The following is a 14,968-nucleotide window of genomic DNA, read 5'->3' as shown; positions in this document are numbered from 1 at the left end:
TCGGAAAATTGAAAATTTACAGCTATTGAACTGCTTTTGAGAAAACTATTTAGATCTGTAGTAATATATTAGTGCATTAATTAAGTGATATTAAATAAACGGTGATAAAAATAATATGCGTATGTGAAAAACTTCAAGCAACAGCTATTTCCACGATCTATCTAGTCTGCTGCATTAGATGCAATAATCTGCAGCCATGGCTATGTCGAAAGGCTTTAAGGTTCTCGAGAAATCGTCTCCGCCTAATCCGTATAGTATAATATTGCAACATAGGAACAAGGACACTGCTCTGTTGTTCGAGTCCCAAGCTGTTGTATCGTTATCCGCCCAAGAAACTGACACTTTACGTAAACAGTATCACAAAATTGCCGACGCCTACGGCTGTCTGGGCGTCCTACAGCTCAACTCCGGCGATACGTGCTTGCTGTACCTAGTCCTCGTGATCGGATGCTCCTCTATTGGTAAGATCGGCGATGTTGAAGTCTTCAAAATTACCCAAACCCAGTTGCTACCGTTATTCTACCATACACAAGGGGAGGATAAAGTTGCAGAGGTAAGAAAGCTTCTAAATTCTGGCACCTTCTACTTTTCTTGGAATTCTGGAAAAACAAATGAGAATCTCTTTGATCTGACTCTATGCGCACAGAGGAAAAGTAAAGGTGCAAGTCCTGATAATAGATTCTTTTGGAACAGAACATTGTTTATACATCTAATTAGATTTGGTATAGATTGTGATGATTGGCTGACGAGAGCCATCTGTGGTTCCGTAGAGATTAGAACAATCTATGTTGGACACAGGCAGGCTAGAGCGGTCCTCGTCTCGAGATTGAGCTGCGAAAGAGCTGGGACTAGGTTTAATGTTAGAGGCTGTAACGATGATGGCAATGTTGCAAATTTTGTGGAAACTGAACAAGCTATTTACATTGATGATTCTGTTGCATCATATATTCAAACCAGAGGCTCTGTGCCACTTTATTGGGAGCAACCCGGCATCCAGGTCGGCTCTCATAAAGTCAAAATGTCAAGGGGCTTTGATGCTTCAACAAGTGCTTGTGATAGACATTTTTCACAACTTAAACGGAACTATGGTTCTATTATTGTTGTTAATCTACTGGGTTCTAGTATGATTGGAGGCAGCGAAGGGGAGGCCAATTTGAGCAATGCTTTTCAAAGGCATCTCAATGAATCTGCACATGCTGATGTCACACAGATCATTTTTGATTACCACCAGGAAGTGAAAGCCTCCTCAATTGATGCAGCACTTGCAAAATTTAAGAAAATTGTTGAAAAGCACTATGATAGCATAAGTATTTTTAGTGCAAAGGGAGTGGATGTTTATAACATTCAAAAAGGAGTAATCCGCACCAACTGCTTAGATTGCTTAGACAGGACAAACTGCATACAAACCTTTATTGGCTTAGAAATGCTAGCCGTTCAGTTGCTGTTATTACAATGTATTGACAAAAAACAAAATGTGAATAGATTCGAAGAAGTTTTCAAACAGATGTGGGTTAATAATGGCAATGAAATATCAAAAATATATGCAGGCACTGGCGCTATTCAGGGGGGCTCAAAACTGATAGATGGAGCTCGATCTGCAGCAAGAACTATTCAAAACAATCTGTTAGACAACACCAAACAAGAGGCCATCGATATACTGTTACTTGGTTCAGCTTTGAATTCTGAATTAGCTGATAGAACAAGGATTCTCCTCCCATCAAATATTTTACATACTTCCACTGCAGTTTTGAGAGAAATGTGCAAGAGGGCTAACGAGTTCACTCAACCGTCTACCATACGCATTACTATAGGCACATACAATGTAAATGGAGGCAAGCATTTCAGAAGTCTAGCATACAAAGATGTTTCCTTGGCAGATTGGCTGTTGGATTGTCCCAATTCAGCTTTGGTAAATACGGTAAACTTGAAGGAACATCCATCTGATATTTTCGCTATAGGCTTTGAAGAAATTGTAGACTTAAATGCGAGTAATATAATGGCAGCCAGTTCCGATAATGCAAAAGCCTGGAGTGAGGAGTTAGAAAAGGTGCTAGGGAGAGATGCCTCATACACTCTACTGTCAAGTCACCAGCTGGTTGGAGTTTGCCTGTTTGTGTTCGTGAGGAAAGACCTAATTCCACACATAAGAGATGTCGCCTTGGACTCGGTTAAAACGGGTCTGGGTGGTGCCACGGGTAACAAAGGCGCAGTCGCTATTCGTATGGTTATTTATGGAACTTCGCTTTGTTTTGTTTGTGCCCATTTTGCAGCCGGACAATCTCAGGTTACCGAGCGTAACGCTGACTACACCGAAATTACGAGGAAAATTACATTCCCGATGGGTAGGTCCCTGTATTCCCACGACTATATATTTTGGTGCGGCGACTTTAACTACAGAATCGATTTGGACAAGGAGGAGACGCGATTGCTGGCCGCACAGAACAATATACAGAGGCTACTAGAACAGGACCAACTGTTGAGACAGAAATCCCAAGATTTGGTCTTTAAAAATTGTTTCGAAGGCGAAATAACCTTTTTGCCGACATACAAGTACGACTTGTTCAGTGATGATTACGACACCAGCGAGAAGTGTCGCGCTCCGGCCTGGACGGACCGCGTTCTGTGGAGAAGTCGAAAGCACACCATCGACCCCGAAACCACCACGGAACTACAAGCCGGCAAACTGCTCCACTATGGACGTGCGGAACTCAAGCAGAGCGATCACCGACCGGTCATTGCTATTTTAGAAATAGAAGTCTTACAAGTGAGCTACACGAAGTGTATGGAAGTGTTTTACGAGGTCGTCAAAGATCTCGGCCCGCCAGACGCGAGTATCCTAGTTCAACCCAAAGAGATAGACGAAGATACCGTCATAGAAGATTGCATCATGTCGGGAGTTTTGGCTGAGCTATCGAGCATCGGAGAGGTTACGCTCGTGCGCTTTATCGACGAGCATACGTTGAGCATCACCTTCCGAGAGGGGCAGCACGCTTTGAACGCGGCTCAGAAGGGTGGCATGACTGTTAATTCGATACCACTGGTTATAAAATTAAAATCTCCTAATTGGGTCGACATAGTGCGATCGGAAATCAATCTGTGCACTAATAACACGGTGCCACTATTTGGTGAAGCTCCAGTGGATCGTCCCTTGCGCTCCGCCCCGCCGACACCTCGACGGCAGCAGCCGAGCAGGCCTCCGGCGCCGTCTCCCACTCCGTTGGTGCCGGCGAGGGCGGCGCCGACTCCGGCTAGGCCTCCGCCACCGCGACCTTCGCCTATGCAGGAGACGAGCTCCAACGCTTCGTCCCCTAACCTCGCCAAGTCCCCGCCAGAAGAGAGTCTCCCTCCCCCTAACTGCGCCCCGCCCCCGCTGCCCGAAGGTAATAATACCCCACCTCCCACCGGCCCCCCGCCACCGGTGCCCGCTCGACAGGGCGCGCCACCACCGCTGCCCGCTCGCCCGAGGCCCAACGCGTAAAGATGCAGTTGGTTATTGCCTAATGTCGGATGTGTTTCTATAGATAGATTTAATTATTTTACTATTTACATAGCTAGAGTTTGCATATTGTTTTATAATTCCTATTTAATTTTATAGCTGCGGCTGTGATCTTTAATAAATTACCAGAATTTTGGAGGTGTCAGGAAAGTAAAGTTCTGCAGACAGCTAACTAGAAAATTCTGATTTTTTAACCATACTTGGTTACTAGTTTACTACTGATTCTTAAATTGATCTCACAATTTTTCTTTTGAGAAATTTAAAATATGATCTTTTTTCTCATAATTATAATTATGTAACTTACTTAAAATATAATATATTGCATTTTTTATGTCAATACATCGAACAATAGGTTGAGATTACTGATATTTGTCATTAAGTACATTGTAATGTCTTCTAACGTGTAGAGAACTGTAGATTTGTATAAAAGCTTACTAATAGAAAATATAATATCATGTTTAAGTGTTGCTGGTAGATGTTAAATGTTAATGTTAGTGTTCATAATTTTTAAACAAAAAATGTTTTGGCCAGTACCACAGTTTCAGAATAACATTTAAAATTAGATTATTGTTTATGCAAAGCATTAAATTTTTTCTGTATTGTTATAGTATTAATTAAAAATATATTTAATAATTGTTAAGCATATCTATAGTCATATTTATATCATATTCAAAGTTATTAAGGAAGTTAATGAGTGTTCTGCTAGTTTCAAATTGAATAGATGTTATCTATAATATTCAATGTTAAGTATGAGCATTTAAATGTACCATACATTTAAATGCTCTATATTCTATAACAGGGGTCACCAAATGGCGGACCGCGGTCCGCATCCGGACCGCTGACCCATTGTGTGCGGACCAAGCATGCTCGAAGATGATCTTTGTTCATCTTAGGACTTCAACATCTCTAGGATTTAATGTCAATATCTATAGCTTGCAACCAATATTTCACTCCAAACTTAAGAGAGATAATTAGCTACAAAAATATCTTTGCAATTTCTGTAATTACCTTTGTTTAATATTTTTTTATAAAATGTGTGGACTGCGGAGGTCATTTCATGTCTTAAAACGGACCCTGAGCGAAACTAATTGGTGACTCCTGTTCTATACTTAACAATTTTTTTTTACATAAAGGTCAAATTATACACTCTTGTTTTTCAATTATGCTTTGAAAAATAACCCTAGGACGATTTTAATTTCAATTATTACGATTTAAGTATATAAACCTTATGAAAAAATTGTTAATACGAAAGCCACAATATATTCCTTTCAGTTCATGTAACCAATCAGTATGATAATATAATAATTATTGATAAGATAATCATTCATTATTCATTACGAATACAGCTGATAGAGCATAATATGTTTAGTGGCCAGACATGAGTAAATTGAGTGTGGGTGTTATAGCAGCCTAATTATATTATGCCAGTATAATAATTGTCCTCCAAGAAATGATTTAATTAAATAATTTAGAGCCATAAAAGCCTCCACAATTTAACCAATTCTCTAAAATTGTTGGGAAATGAATTTATTTTAAATAACAATTTTATGATAATACTTAATAATTTATTATTATAAGCATAGATTGCAATATTGAATGTAGATGGCGCTTCATGTTAAAGTATTTTGAAATTCCAGAAATTACTTAAACTTTTTAATTTCTAATAACTTTTATGTTATTGGTACAATTTTTTATTTTAAATTAGAAATTAGAAAAATCATTAAAGATCTGTCTTTACTAATTTACAGAGAAGAAAAATTGATGATATTTACACAATTTATGAGTGTTAGGCACAGTAGTAGTGTAACTTTACAAACCAAGAAAGCAAAACTGCAAGCACTTTTTTATGGTCTTTGGGATCAATACTTCTACGGTGTCACTTGAGTTGCTTTTTAAGCGATTATTTAAAAAAATTCACCTACTATGTGTGTAATTTGAAAAAAATTAATCATATTTTTCACAGCAGTATAAAGAAGAGGCTATATTTTAAAAAGCAAGCATGTATTTTTGGGCCAAAATTCTTCATAAATGTATTATTATAACATATTGAAATGAAGTCATTAACTTTTCTTCGTGAATCTATTTTTGAATAGATGCCAACCAACTATAGATAAAAGAAAAATTAAACCTGAAACCCCTCGGGTGCGCACTAGCGGCCAAGCCGCGGCGGCCATCGAGATAGATACCTTCGTATGAAACCGCCATAGACCACGCGCACCTGGCCGCAACGCGACCAGCGGCCACACCATACTTTCGATGGCCGCTAGTGCGCGCCCGGGCTAAGGGTCAATTTATACTAGTACAGAATCAAAGCGCATCGAAATATCTTAGCAAAAAATTAACATAACAAATTCAACCTAAACTCCAGAGCATAACGCACACATTACTTCTACGATTCTGCGTGATACGAATCAGCGTTGGTCGCCCGCAGACGCGAGAACTCGCGAGAATGTGCGCGTCTTTTTAAAATCTCAGAAGTAATGTGTGGATTACGCTCCAGCTCTGGAGTTAAGGTTGGATTTGTTATGTTCAATTTGGTAAGTTGCTTCAATGCGCTTCGACTCAGTGCTAGTATAAATTGACACTAATTATAAGAATCCCATGGGATTCATGCCAGAAGAAAAACAAATTTAGAGGTACTTTAGTAATACAAAAATGTACAATAATTTACACCATGAATCATCAATTCATCATTGTACCTGATTTTAATTTGCATTTGTTATTTTTAATTCATAAAAGTAATGACCCTAAGAAAGCTACTTATTAGTATAAGTATATTAATTATCAGTTACAGTAGTGCAGTGCTGTAATGTTTTGATCGGCTTCTGTATGTTATTGAAAATATATACAGGTTTTTTATTAAAATCAGTTTTTAATTTAACTCTGACCACTCAACTATTTATTTAAAGTACATGTCTAACCTCCATTTTCTCTGAAAGTATAATTAAATTATTATCTAAGGGGAAAATCAGTAAAATTAGAGGATAGTGGGCAACTAAACTTTTATTTCTTCACAGTACTTTAAATAATTTTCTAATCAATAATCACATAATTTTACTTCTTGGGTACAGCATGTCCATAGATGGTGTGAGCGAAACCCATCAGGCCGACAATGCACAGAAGCATTGTGAAGCGGTAGAGAACAGCGTCAAATGGACCACCCTTCAGGAATACTGGCACACCATTGTCTTTCTGAAAATAACAAAATTGGAAAATGTATTATATTTTTTCAATAATTTTTCCATTTTTGTATCAAAATCTTATTGCGGTTCACATACTAGGTACATCTACTTAGCAAGTTTCAATAGTATAGCTCTTATAGTTTCGGAGAAAAGTGGCTGTGACATACGGACAGACAGACATGATGAATCTATTTATAAGGATTCCGTTTCTTGTAATTTGGCTACAGAACCCTAAAAATGAGTATATTAAATAGATCTGGGTTTCCAATGTAATTTCTAAATAAATTTAAAGAACTTCACTTGCTAAGTTTTTTGGTAATACATAATTTGTTTTTCAGACCAACACGATTTTACAAAACGTGACAATTATTTGATCTGCCAAACTGAAAATTTTAGTCCCGAATCTCAGATTATGTTCATGGAAGAACCTTTGCCAAAGAAAACCAAGTTGTCAACTGATTCCCAGAAAACTTTCTGTGACTCGCAAGAAGAATTCCCCGATTCTCAGCCTTATGATGATAATATAACTTATTGCAAATTACTATTTAAGTTACTAGCTTTAAGCTACGCATTATCCGAATTTCTGGTCAGAAAAATTCAGATGCTCATGGGTCCACAACAAAATGTATGAACAGAGGGCGTTCTGGCTGGCATACGAATTTTTCTGATCAGAAATTTCGGATAATGTACAGCTGGGCTAAAAAAGGGGACAGCCTAGTTTTTTTTCAATTCACAGAATATTCAGAAACAAAGCCTATAGGCTTGTTTTACATGGAAAATTAAGACAGTTGTTTTCGGAGTAAAACCTTCTGAAGTGTAATTTGAGGGAGATACAATCGTTTTCTAAATGATACAGCACACGGTTGACTTTGATATTGTTCATTCAATATCATATATTAATATATTATGTATCCATGCAGCATGAATTAAGGCCTAACTGGATTTATCTATCTCAACAAAAGCATTCTTCATAACAAATTTTAGGCAAATAGTTGCAGTGGTCACTGAGAAATCAATAAATACAGATTATGTATAGTATATTTGTATAGGACATGATTATATTATACAAGATTACCTGGAACAGCTCCTGCTTGCGTTTTATTTCTTCGCTGACAGGTGGGAAGGGAATGTTGGTTCCGGGTATCAAGCGCTTAGGTCTTGAAGTGGTGGGGCAGGCCTCGCTCACGGTGGACATTTGATTGGTGTTGTACACAATCTTCGGTGGCTCCACTCGTTGCAGCGCCACTGGTGCCTAGACAAAAACGAACATTCGTCACCTCGTCTTGTGGAGTGATGATTAAGTACTTGTGTAGACGATTGTACTTACGATAGGGAAAAGTGGGTTCTGCAGGTGGGTTGCAGCCACCAGCCTGCCGCTCATTCTTCCTAATTGGTGATACATTGTAGATATTTGATCAAATTCACAATCCCAGACCTGTTACGAAACACCTTATCAAGTGGGGCAGCAAAGACCTTTCTGAACTGTCAAATGTCAATACTCAATTGTCTAATTAAATGTTTTTTTTATTTTGAAATGGCACTTCGGCTATAACCATGGCCAGTGTCGAGTAATATTATTTCATTACTTTTTAAAGTTGTTTTGGCGGGGGTTTTTTTAAATTTCTTAATTATTATATCGTTTTTTAAATTACAATATATTATTATACATAATGAAACAATGATATTAAAAATAATTTGAACGTGATATTTTATAAATATTCATGCGAGATTTAGATTTAAGCATGATTAATAATCGGCATGTTGATTTCGATACGTTTCCCAATTCCGTCTCAGAAACGAATAAAACATTAATTCACGATTCGAAGATTGGGAATTTTTGCACCCTACAACACAACAGTACCTCGTACCGCCCATATTTTCCTATTTCAGAGCATTTTTTAACGTTTTCAACGTGTTTTCATTTTTAACTAGTAAACCGTATTTCACAGCTGATCGCGCTCTGACACCCACGTGTTGCCTAAATCTGCCACTCGCCGCGCCACTAGAGATATCTAAGAGGCCTAATCTTTAGAACGTCATATAGAGTCTGGCTAGCGAAACATGAGACTGGAAAAAGGCGGCAAATTCAAAAAATCTACGTATGGCAACCTTGTCTATAGTCGGAATTATAGTTTTGATAATCGAATATTTATGACAATAATATTATATTTTAGTTTGGATAACTCATTTCAAGAATAAGTTTATTGTTGTTGTTTACTTAAATTTTATTTTGCAATACAGTTCATTGTGTTTTGTTTTTGACGAAAACTCTTGCATGTTTTTGTCGGAGTATTAAAACTTCTTCTTTAAATTAGAAAATCACGTAAACCACAGAAATATTTTTCACTTTGACACATAAACAACAGCTGCTATAGGTGACAATGACGTTAATGATAGTGTTACCATAATCAGTTTTGGAATAAACAGCCAGTCTCATCTTTCGCCAGCCAGACTCTAGAAATCCCTTTCAAATCAATCTAAGAAATAATCGGTCAAGTGCGAGTCGGACTTGCGCACGAAGGGTTCCGTACCGTTATAGAGCAAAAATCAGCCAAAATTGTGTTTTTGTATGGGAGCCCCCCTTAAATTTTTATTTTATTTAAATATTATTAAATAACACATATTATAATTATGGTCTTTGGGAAAATTTCAAGTGCCTACTTGTTGTCATCATTGTTACCGAGCAAAAAATGTTTGAAAAATTATGTTTGTTGTATCGGAGCCCCCCTTAAATATTTAATTTATTTTGTTTTTAGTATTTGTTGTTATAGCGGCAACAGAAATACATAGTCTGTGAAAATTTCAACTCTCTAGCTATTACCGTTCTTGAGTTACAGCCTGGAGACAGACGGACAGACGCACAGAAATCGAAGTCTCAGTAATAGGGTTCCGTTTTTACCCTTTGGGTACGGAACCCCAAAAAGAAATGACACTACGATGTTGCCACTTTTTAACTTCTTCACTTTCTTGACGGACTATATAAAAAATGCAATAACTCGATTAAACGGTTGAACTGATGTGGCTAATTTTAGTCTTTAAATATTCCTGGAAGTCTAGGGAAGGTTTATAAGTGACACGAAGTTCACCGGGACATCTAGTCACTAGTGCTATATATTATTATGAATTTATAACACCTGTTATTTAAGTACCCTCTCCCTGAGAGCTGCAGAGCTACTTTGATGACCAGTGAGAGCTGAGAGCAGCTCACTCCTTTTTTATTATGGAACTACTTATTTAAGAAAATACAAAAAATAAATAAGTGAAAAACAGGGTTTTGTTATTTTAATAAAATATGATCATCCAAATAATAATATTCTACAATGCAGCCGGAAACAGAATCATCGCCACTTTCAAGGTCCATGTAGTTACAGCAGTGGTGTCACAGTGAAGAGACACTTTCATCTTCAATAATCAGCTCTTCAATATTGAATTTAGGATATCCTAATAAAGGGTTAATTCCCACTCCTTGTATTTATTTTCAGTGATTCAAAATGATAGCATAAATTCTCCCAGTCAATTCGGTTATTTCGTTAAACGCTTTTTCTGCTACCTGTAAACGTAACGTAAAAATTAAAACGTAATAATTATAATATTATATTACGCTACATCAAAGTGTTAAAGGAGTTAAGCACATACACTATGACACGAGAATTTTATATACCTACGTCTAAAAACGCAAAGCACCTAACGGCGGTTCCCAATATTTGATCTATCTCTGGTTTGGCCCTACTAGAGATAGGAATAACTCACATTAGACATTAGAGACATATATTTTATGTCAATTGTGATTTGTGAGCTATTCCTATCTCTAGTAGGGCAAAACCAGAGATAGATCAAATATTGGGAACGGCCGTAAGTCAAAGTATCAATCATTGTTAGGCGCGTTATATTATATAGATTTCTTTGATATATAGATATATAGATTTCTTTGACAGTTCATTGTTTACGTAAACTTAAGGTCTAAGTAAAATTGTTGTTTTATTATACCACATAATACTTACTCAGGCTACTTAGAATTGCATTATACAATAAAATAAACAAATAAAATTGATAAAACAAACGCTTAATTACCTGCTACTATGGCGATTGTGCGATCAGAATCGGAAATGTGGACGCGAGAATTTCAGTGATATTTTCGCGTATTACTATTTTTCTTCAATGAAAATCTTCAAATTTTCAGCACTATGACACGTCTTTCACTTTAATTATTAATATTAATCACAGTAACATGTTGTTTTCTCATTGTAAAACTAAATTTAAGCAAATTGACAATCTTAGTTTTGTAAATTTTATGTCATAGAGTATTGATACAACAAAGGGACAAATGTCAAAAGAGTGTTGCTATTGCTTAAAAAAAAAGTTTCGCCTCCTAGACATTCTTGACGCACTTATACCTCTAATTTTACAAACTTGCGTGTATTAAGTCTTTCATTAAATCAACTCAAATATAAAAATAAATCAAAAACCTTTAATTTCCTTTTAATTTCATAAAAATAAACCTTATTGCTGCTGCGGAACCCTTCATGGACGAGTCCGACACTCGGCACTCCAGTCTGCACTTGTTTTTATCTGTGGTTTTTTATTGTTACTGTCAATGTCAAATCGAACGAAATCGGAAATTCTTTTTTGTGTAAATTTGCTTCACGGCACGTTTATTAGAGGTTAGTGTGAGCTAAAATTGATAAAACTTTAACTTTAATTTTGTTTTAGTAGCCAAATAGACAAATAATAAATGTAAATAACCTTTTTCAATCTATATATTCCGCTAGCAAACTTCTTTGTTCATAAATACTTTTTCATTCCAATTTCAAAATTCCGCGTGGCCTGTCAAACGCGATTATAAATTGTTTTTTATCATTTCAAAATCATCCGTGTGTCAATATTATCGTAGAAATTATAAAAAAAACCTTTATTTTTCAGAACAACATGCAAATTTTCGTAAAAACCCTAACGGGGAAGACCATCACCCTTGAGGTGGAGGCTTCCGACACCATCGAAAATGTAAAGGCTAAGATTCAAGACAAGGAGGGAATCCCCCCAGACCAGCAACGTCTGATTTTCGCTGGAAAGCAGTTGGAAGATGGCCGCACTCTCTCTGACTACAACATCCAGAAGGAGTCTACCTTGCATCTTGTGCTGAGGCTTCGTGGAGGTATGGATACGGGCGATTCCATTATCGCGGGTGCAACAATTTGACACACTTATAGCTTCCTACAGGCAAAATGAAGCATATTTATTAATAAAATATCCCTTGAAGGGATACATTTTAACTAGTTTAACAATGATTTATAAATGAAGGGCCACAAAACAGGTTTCTAGTGCTGTCGCGGGCGCAACCAATTTGACCCTCCATTAAGAACTGTGATGAGTTCATATGTGAATACTGTTTAGTGCGAAACTTTTACAAAATAACTTGCCTATATCGATACCAGAAGTATCAATTAATGTAAGGGACAAAACACTGTTTTTCAGGAGAGCCAAAAAACGATTTTATTTTTTTAAATCTCTCTATAACTTTTTACTGTTGCTTCCAATTTCAATTGTGTTTAGAACAAAGTTTCTTAGAATTTTCTCTTCTTTCATGCTATAAAGTAAATATTTTGGAATACCAAACGGCTTAAAATATAGCATGTCCCTTACATTAAAAAAATATGTTTAGTTGTCCCTTAAGTTACTAATATTTTATGTGTAAAGGGTGAAGCATACCGTAAGCAGCAAAATAAATAGAAAATTATACGAAATTCTATTGTAAAGAACTCTTATAGTATTGCAGTTTAATGTAACTATAGATTTTCTACTAAAATTATAGTATTTTGATACCATCAAAATAGGTTCATTGCATGATTAATGTTAGTTTCAGCTATCACAGATTTAAATGAAATTTAGGGATACAAAAATAAAACGATTTATTGTTAATATTTTTTATTTATTTTCAACGACGGATAAAGAAAAAATGTTTCTGAGACTTAATCAACAGTCTCATTTATTAAGTAATGGAATGAATGTACTGGAAACAAAAGAAAAATGAAAAATATGAATTGACTGAAAAAATTTTAAAAAATAATACAAATGATATGAACATTAATGTAATGTAAGAAGTTATTTCAACCCTTTCAATTTTACCATTAAAATAGTTTAATTTACTTACTAATCGTTATATCATCATAATCTGTCCAATAATTATAAATAATAATTAGGAATGGACAGATTATCTTCAATTTCAGCTCCTTACTACAATATGCCGATTATGTAATAACTTGAAATCAAATTCGTATTTGCTTTACTTTATTTATTTGTGAGATTGTTGCTAAAATACCGAGTACTTACATTAATTAATTGATTCTCCTAATGGTTATCCCTCCGGCGCGGCGGCGCACGCGACTAGCGTAAAGAAAGACGTTGCGGGTGTATCGGGGGAGGGGTAAGACAGCGACGCGACGACGTAACGTGTTCGCGGCTCGCGCGCAGTTCAAGATTGTTATTGTTACGTCTACAACTATTGTGGTTTAACGGCCGTTCCCAATATTTGATCTATCTCTGGTTTTGCCCTACTAGAGATAGGAATAGCTCACAATTGACATAAAATATATGTCTCTAATGTCTAATGTGAGTTATTCCTATCTCTAGTAGGGCAAAACCAGAGATAGATCAAATATTGGGAATGGCCGTAAGACAGAATGATAGAGTATGCCGACTTAGAACTGATGTTGAAATTTTTAAATTTGACGTATTATGACGAAAATCGTTGCTAGGGTTGTTAAATTGTTACCTACGAATTTAAAACTATGACATATTCGATGGACGTGTTCCTCTTTGGTCGTATTGTTGTTTGTGTTTTGGCACATTCGATTAAAATTGTCAGAATCCAATTTTGAAATCATTATTTTAAATATTTAAAAATAAATTATATCAGCCAGCGCGAGGCACATTCCGTTTATAATCCTAGTGAAACATTCGTCGGGTTTCAACTTGACAGATATTGAAACCTGTCCGTTTCTCTGCAGTCGAACTACTGGTCGTTATGTCTATTGTGTTTAAGGTAAGGGTGTAAATTATTAAATACTATTACTTACTTTATTTTTCAGAGAAAAAAAAATTTAATTGTCTGTTACATCAATTTTTCTGTCACAAATCGTTTTACTCAGGCCAAAAATTTTTACTGTAAGGGATTTTTTTTAAACGATAGAATTTTTTAAATAATATCATTCGATAGAGCAGAAAATTCTGAATCCAATGATATATATAACTCATTTTCGCCAAAATGTCCCTTACGTTAATTGATACTTCTGGTATCGATATTTCAAAATAGCATAAAACAAAGAAACTATGTTACTAGATAAAAGTAATTATAGTAATAAGTACTAGAAATTATTAACATTTCTACGATTGCGGGCGCAACATCAAAATTCTCAAATATGTTAAAGGTGAATTAAATTGCAATTCTCTAACAAATTTAAAAAATTTCGACATGGAATATATAATTACTACTAGTAAGTGCTAAATGTACGAGTCTAAAAGTGCCCAAAAATTATAAAATAATTAAATAAGAAATTAGAAATCATTTGTAATGTTGAGAACTTTTGGAGAAAAGTTTTGGCCATTTCATTTCCCGTCTACAATAAATGGAGAAAATATTTAAAACTGATGTTTTATTTAAATTATTCAAGAAAATATATTTTACAAATCTTTCTAGGCTTTTTTCTTATTATTTATGTACAAATAAACTTACATATAATGAGCGCGATAAATAAAAGATATAAAATTACGAGTCTGATGACATCACATCCAAATCGGAAGTACCGCAAAAGCGTTTTCGTCAGTGCAAATCATATTTTCAAATCGACTTTATTTATCAATCATAAGCTTTTATTTGATGATAAGGGTGAAATACCGTTTCCTAGGCCAAGTTCTACTAGAAATTTGCATTTGTTCAATGAATTTGAATATAGGTCAAGTAGCCTATTATGTTGGATTTTACATAGTTCAGTAAACTGAATGTTGTGATATAGTTGAAGTAAACTAAAATAAAGAATCATGTTAATAATTATTATTCCTGTAATTTTAGGTACCATCGAGCCTTCTCTCCGTATCCTGGCCATGAAGTACAACTGCGATAAGATGATCTGTCGCAAGTGCTATGCTCGCCTTCACCCGCGTGCTACCAACTGTCGCAAGACCAAGTGCGGACACACCAACAACTTGCGCCCCAAGAAGAAGCTGAAGGATTAGATTCTTTCCACCCTCATCATTTCAAATACTATTTAAAAAAATGAATAAAAAATTAAAAATA

General features: G+C 35.6%; 3 protein-coding genes and 1 long non-coding RNA gene across 4 annotated transcripts; 2 read left to right on the top strand and 2 right to left on the bottom strand.

Moving 5' to 3' along the window:
* LOC121736371 (synaptojanin-1) lies at nt 1–4,087 on the top strand. The gene has a single exon (XM_042127537.1). The coding sequence runs from the start codon at nt 197–199 to the stop codon at nt 3,476–3,478; it is 3,282 nt and encodes a 1,093-aa protein (XP_041983471.1). The 5' UTR covers nt 1–196; the 3' UTR covers nt 3,479–4,087.
* Nucleotides 4,088–5,763: 1,676 nt separating this feature from the next.
* On the bottom strand, nt 5,764–12,149 carry LOC121736398. The gene is made up of 3 exons (XR_006037009.1): nt 12,139–12,149; nt 11,178–11,187; nt 5,764–6,080 (listed from the first exon to the last, which is right to left on the bottom strand). It is a non-coding gene; the product is annotated as an uncharacterized LOC121736398 (long non-coding RNA).
* LOC121736381 lies at nt 6,482–8,174 on the bottom strand. The gene is made up of 3 exons (XM_042127549.1): nt 8,006–8,174; nt 7,754–7,930; nt 6,482–6,688 (listed from the first exon to the last, which is right to left on the bottom strand). The coding sequence occupies exons 1-3, from the start codon at nt 8,078–8,080 to the stop codon at nt 6,551–6,553; spliced, it is 390 nt and encodes a 129-aa protein (XP_041983483.1). The 5' UTR covers nt 8,081–8,174; the 3' UTR covers nt 6,482–6,550.
* On the top strand, nt 11,251–14,968 carry LOC121736386 (ubiquitin-60S ribosomal protein L40). Its single transcript, XM_042127562.1, has 3 exons — nt 11,251–11,339; nt 11,599–11,830; nt 14,744–14,968. The coding sequence occupies exons 2-3, from the start codon at nt 11,605–11,607 to the stop codon at nt 14,905–14,907; spliced, it is 390 nt and encodes a 129-aa protein (XP_041983496.1). The 5' UTR covers nt 11,251–11,339; nt 11,599–11,604; the 3' UTR covers nt 14,908–14,968.

Source organism: Aricia agestis, chromosome 2 (assembly GCF_905147365.1).
Source record: "Aricia agestis chromosome 2, ilAriAges1.1, whole genome shotgun sequence".
NCBI lineage: Eukaryota > Metazoa > Arthropoda > Insecta > Lepidoptera > Lycaenidae > Aricia > Aricia agestis.
This window is presented reverse-complemented; position numbering and strand designations above follow the sequence as displayed.

What these genes read in the sequence shown, in the direction of transcription:
- LOC121736386 (XM_042127562.1), top strand. Translation starts at nt 11,605, where the DNA reads ATGCAAATTTTCGTAAAAACCCTAACGGGGAAGACCATCACCCTTGAG. An exon ending in TGTGCTGAGGCTTCGTGGAG is followed by an intron (nt 11,831 to 14,743) that starts GTATGGATACGG and finishes CTGTAATTTTAG; the next exon opens with GTACCATCGAGCCTTCTCTC.
- LOC121736371 (XM_042127537.1), top strand. Translation starts at nt 197, where the DNA reads ATGGCTATGTCGAAAGGCTTTAAGGTTCTCGAGAAATCGTCTCCGCCT.
- LOC121736381 (XM_042127549.1), bottom strand. Translation starts at nt 8,080, where the DNA reads ATGTATCACCAATTAGGAAGAATGAGCGGCAGGCTGGTGGCTGCAACC. An exon ending in AGAACCCACTTTTCCCTATC is followed by an intron (nt 7,931 to 8,005) that starts GTAAGTACAATC and finishes GTTTTTGTCTAG; the next exon opens with GCACCAGTGGCGCTGCAACG. An exon ending in GCAAGCAGGAGCTGTTCCAG is followed by an intron (nt 6,689 to 7,753) that starts GTAATCTTGTAT and finishes TGTTATTTTCAG; the next exon opens with AAAGACAATGGTGTGCCAGT.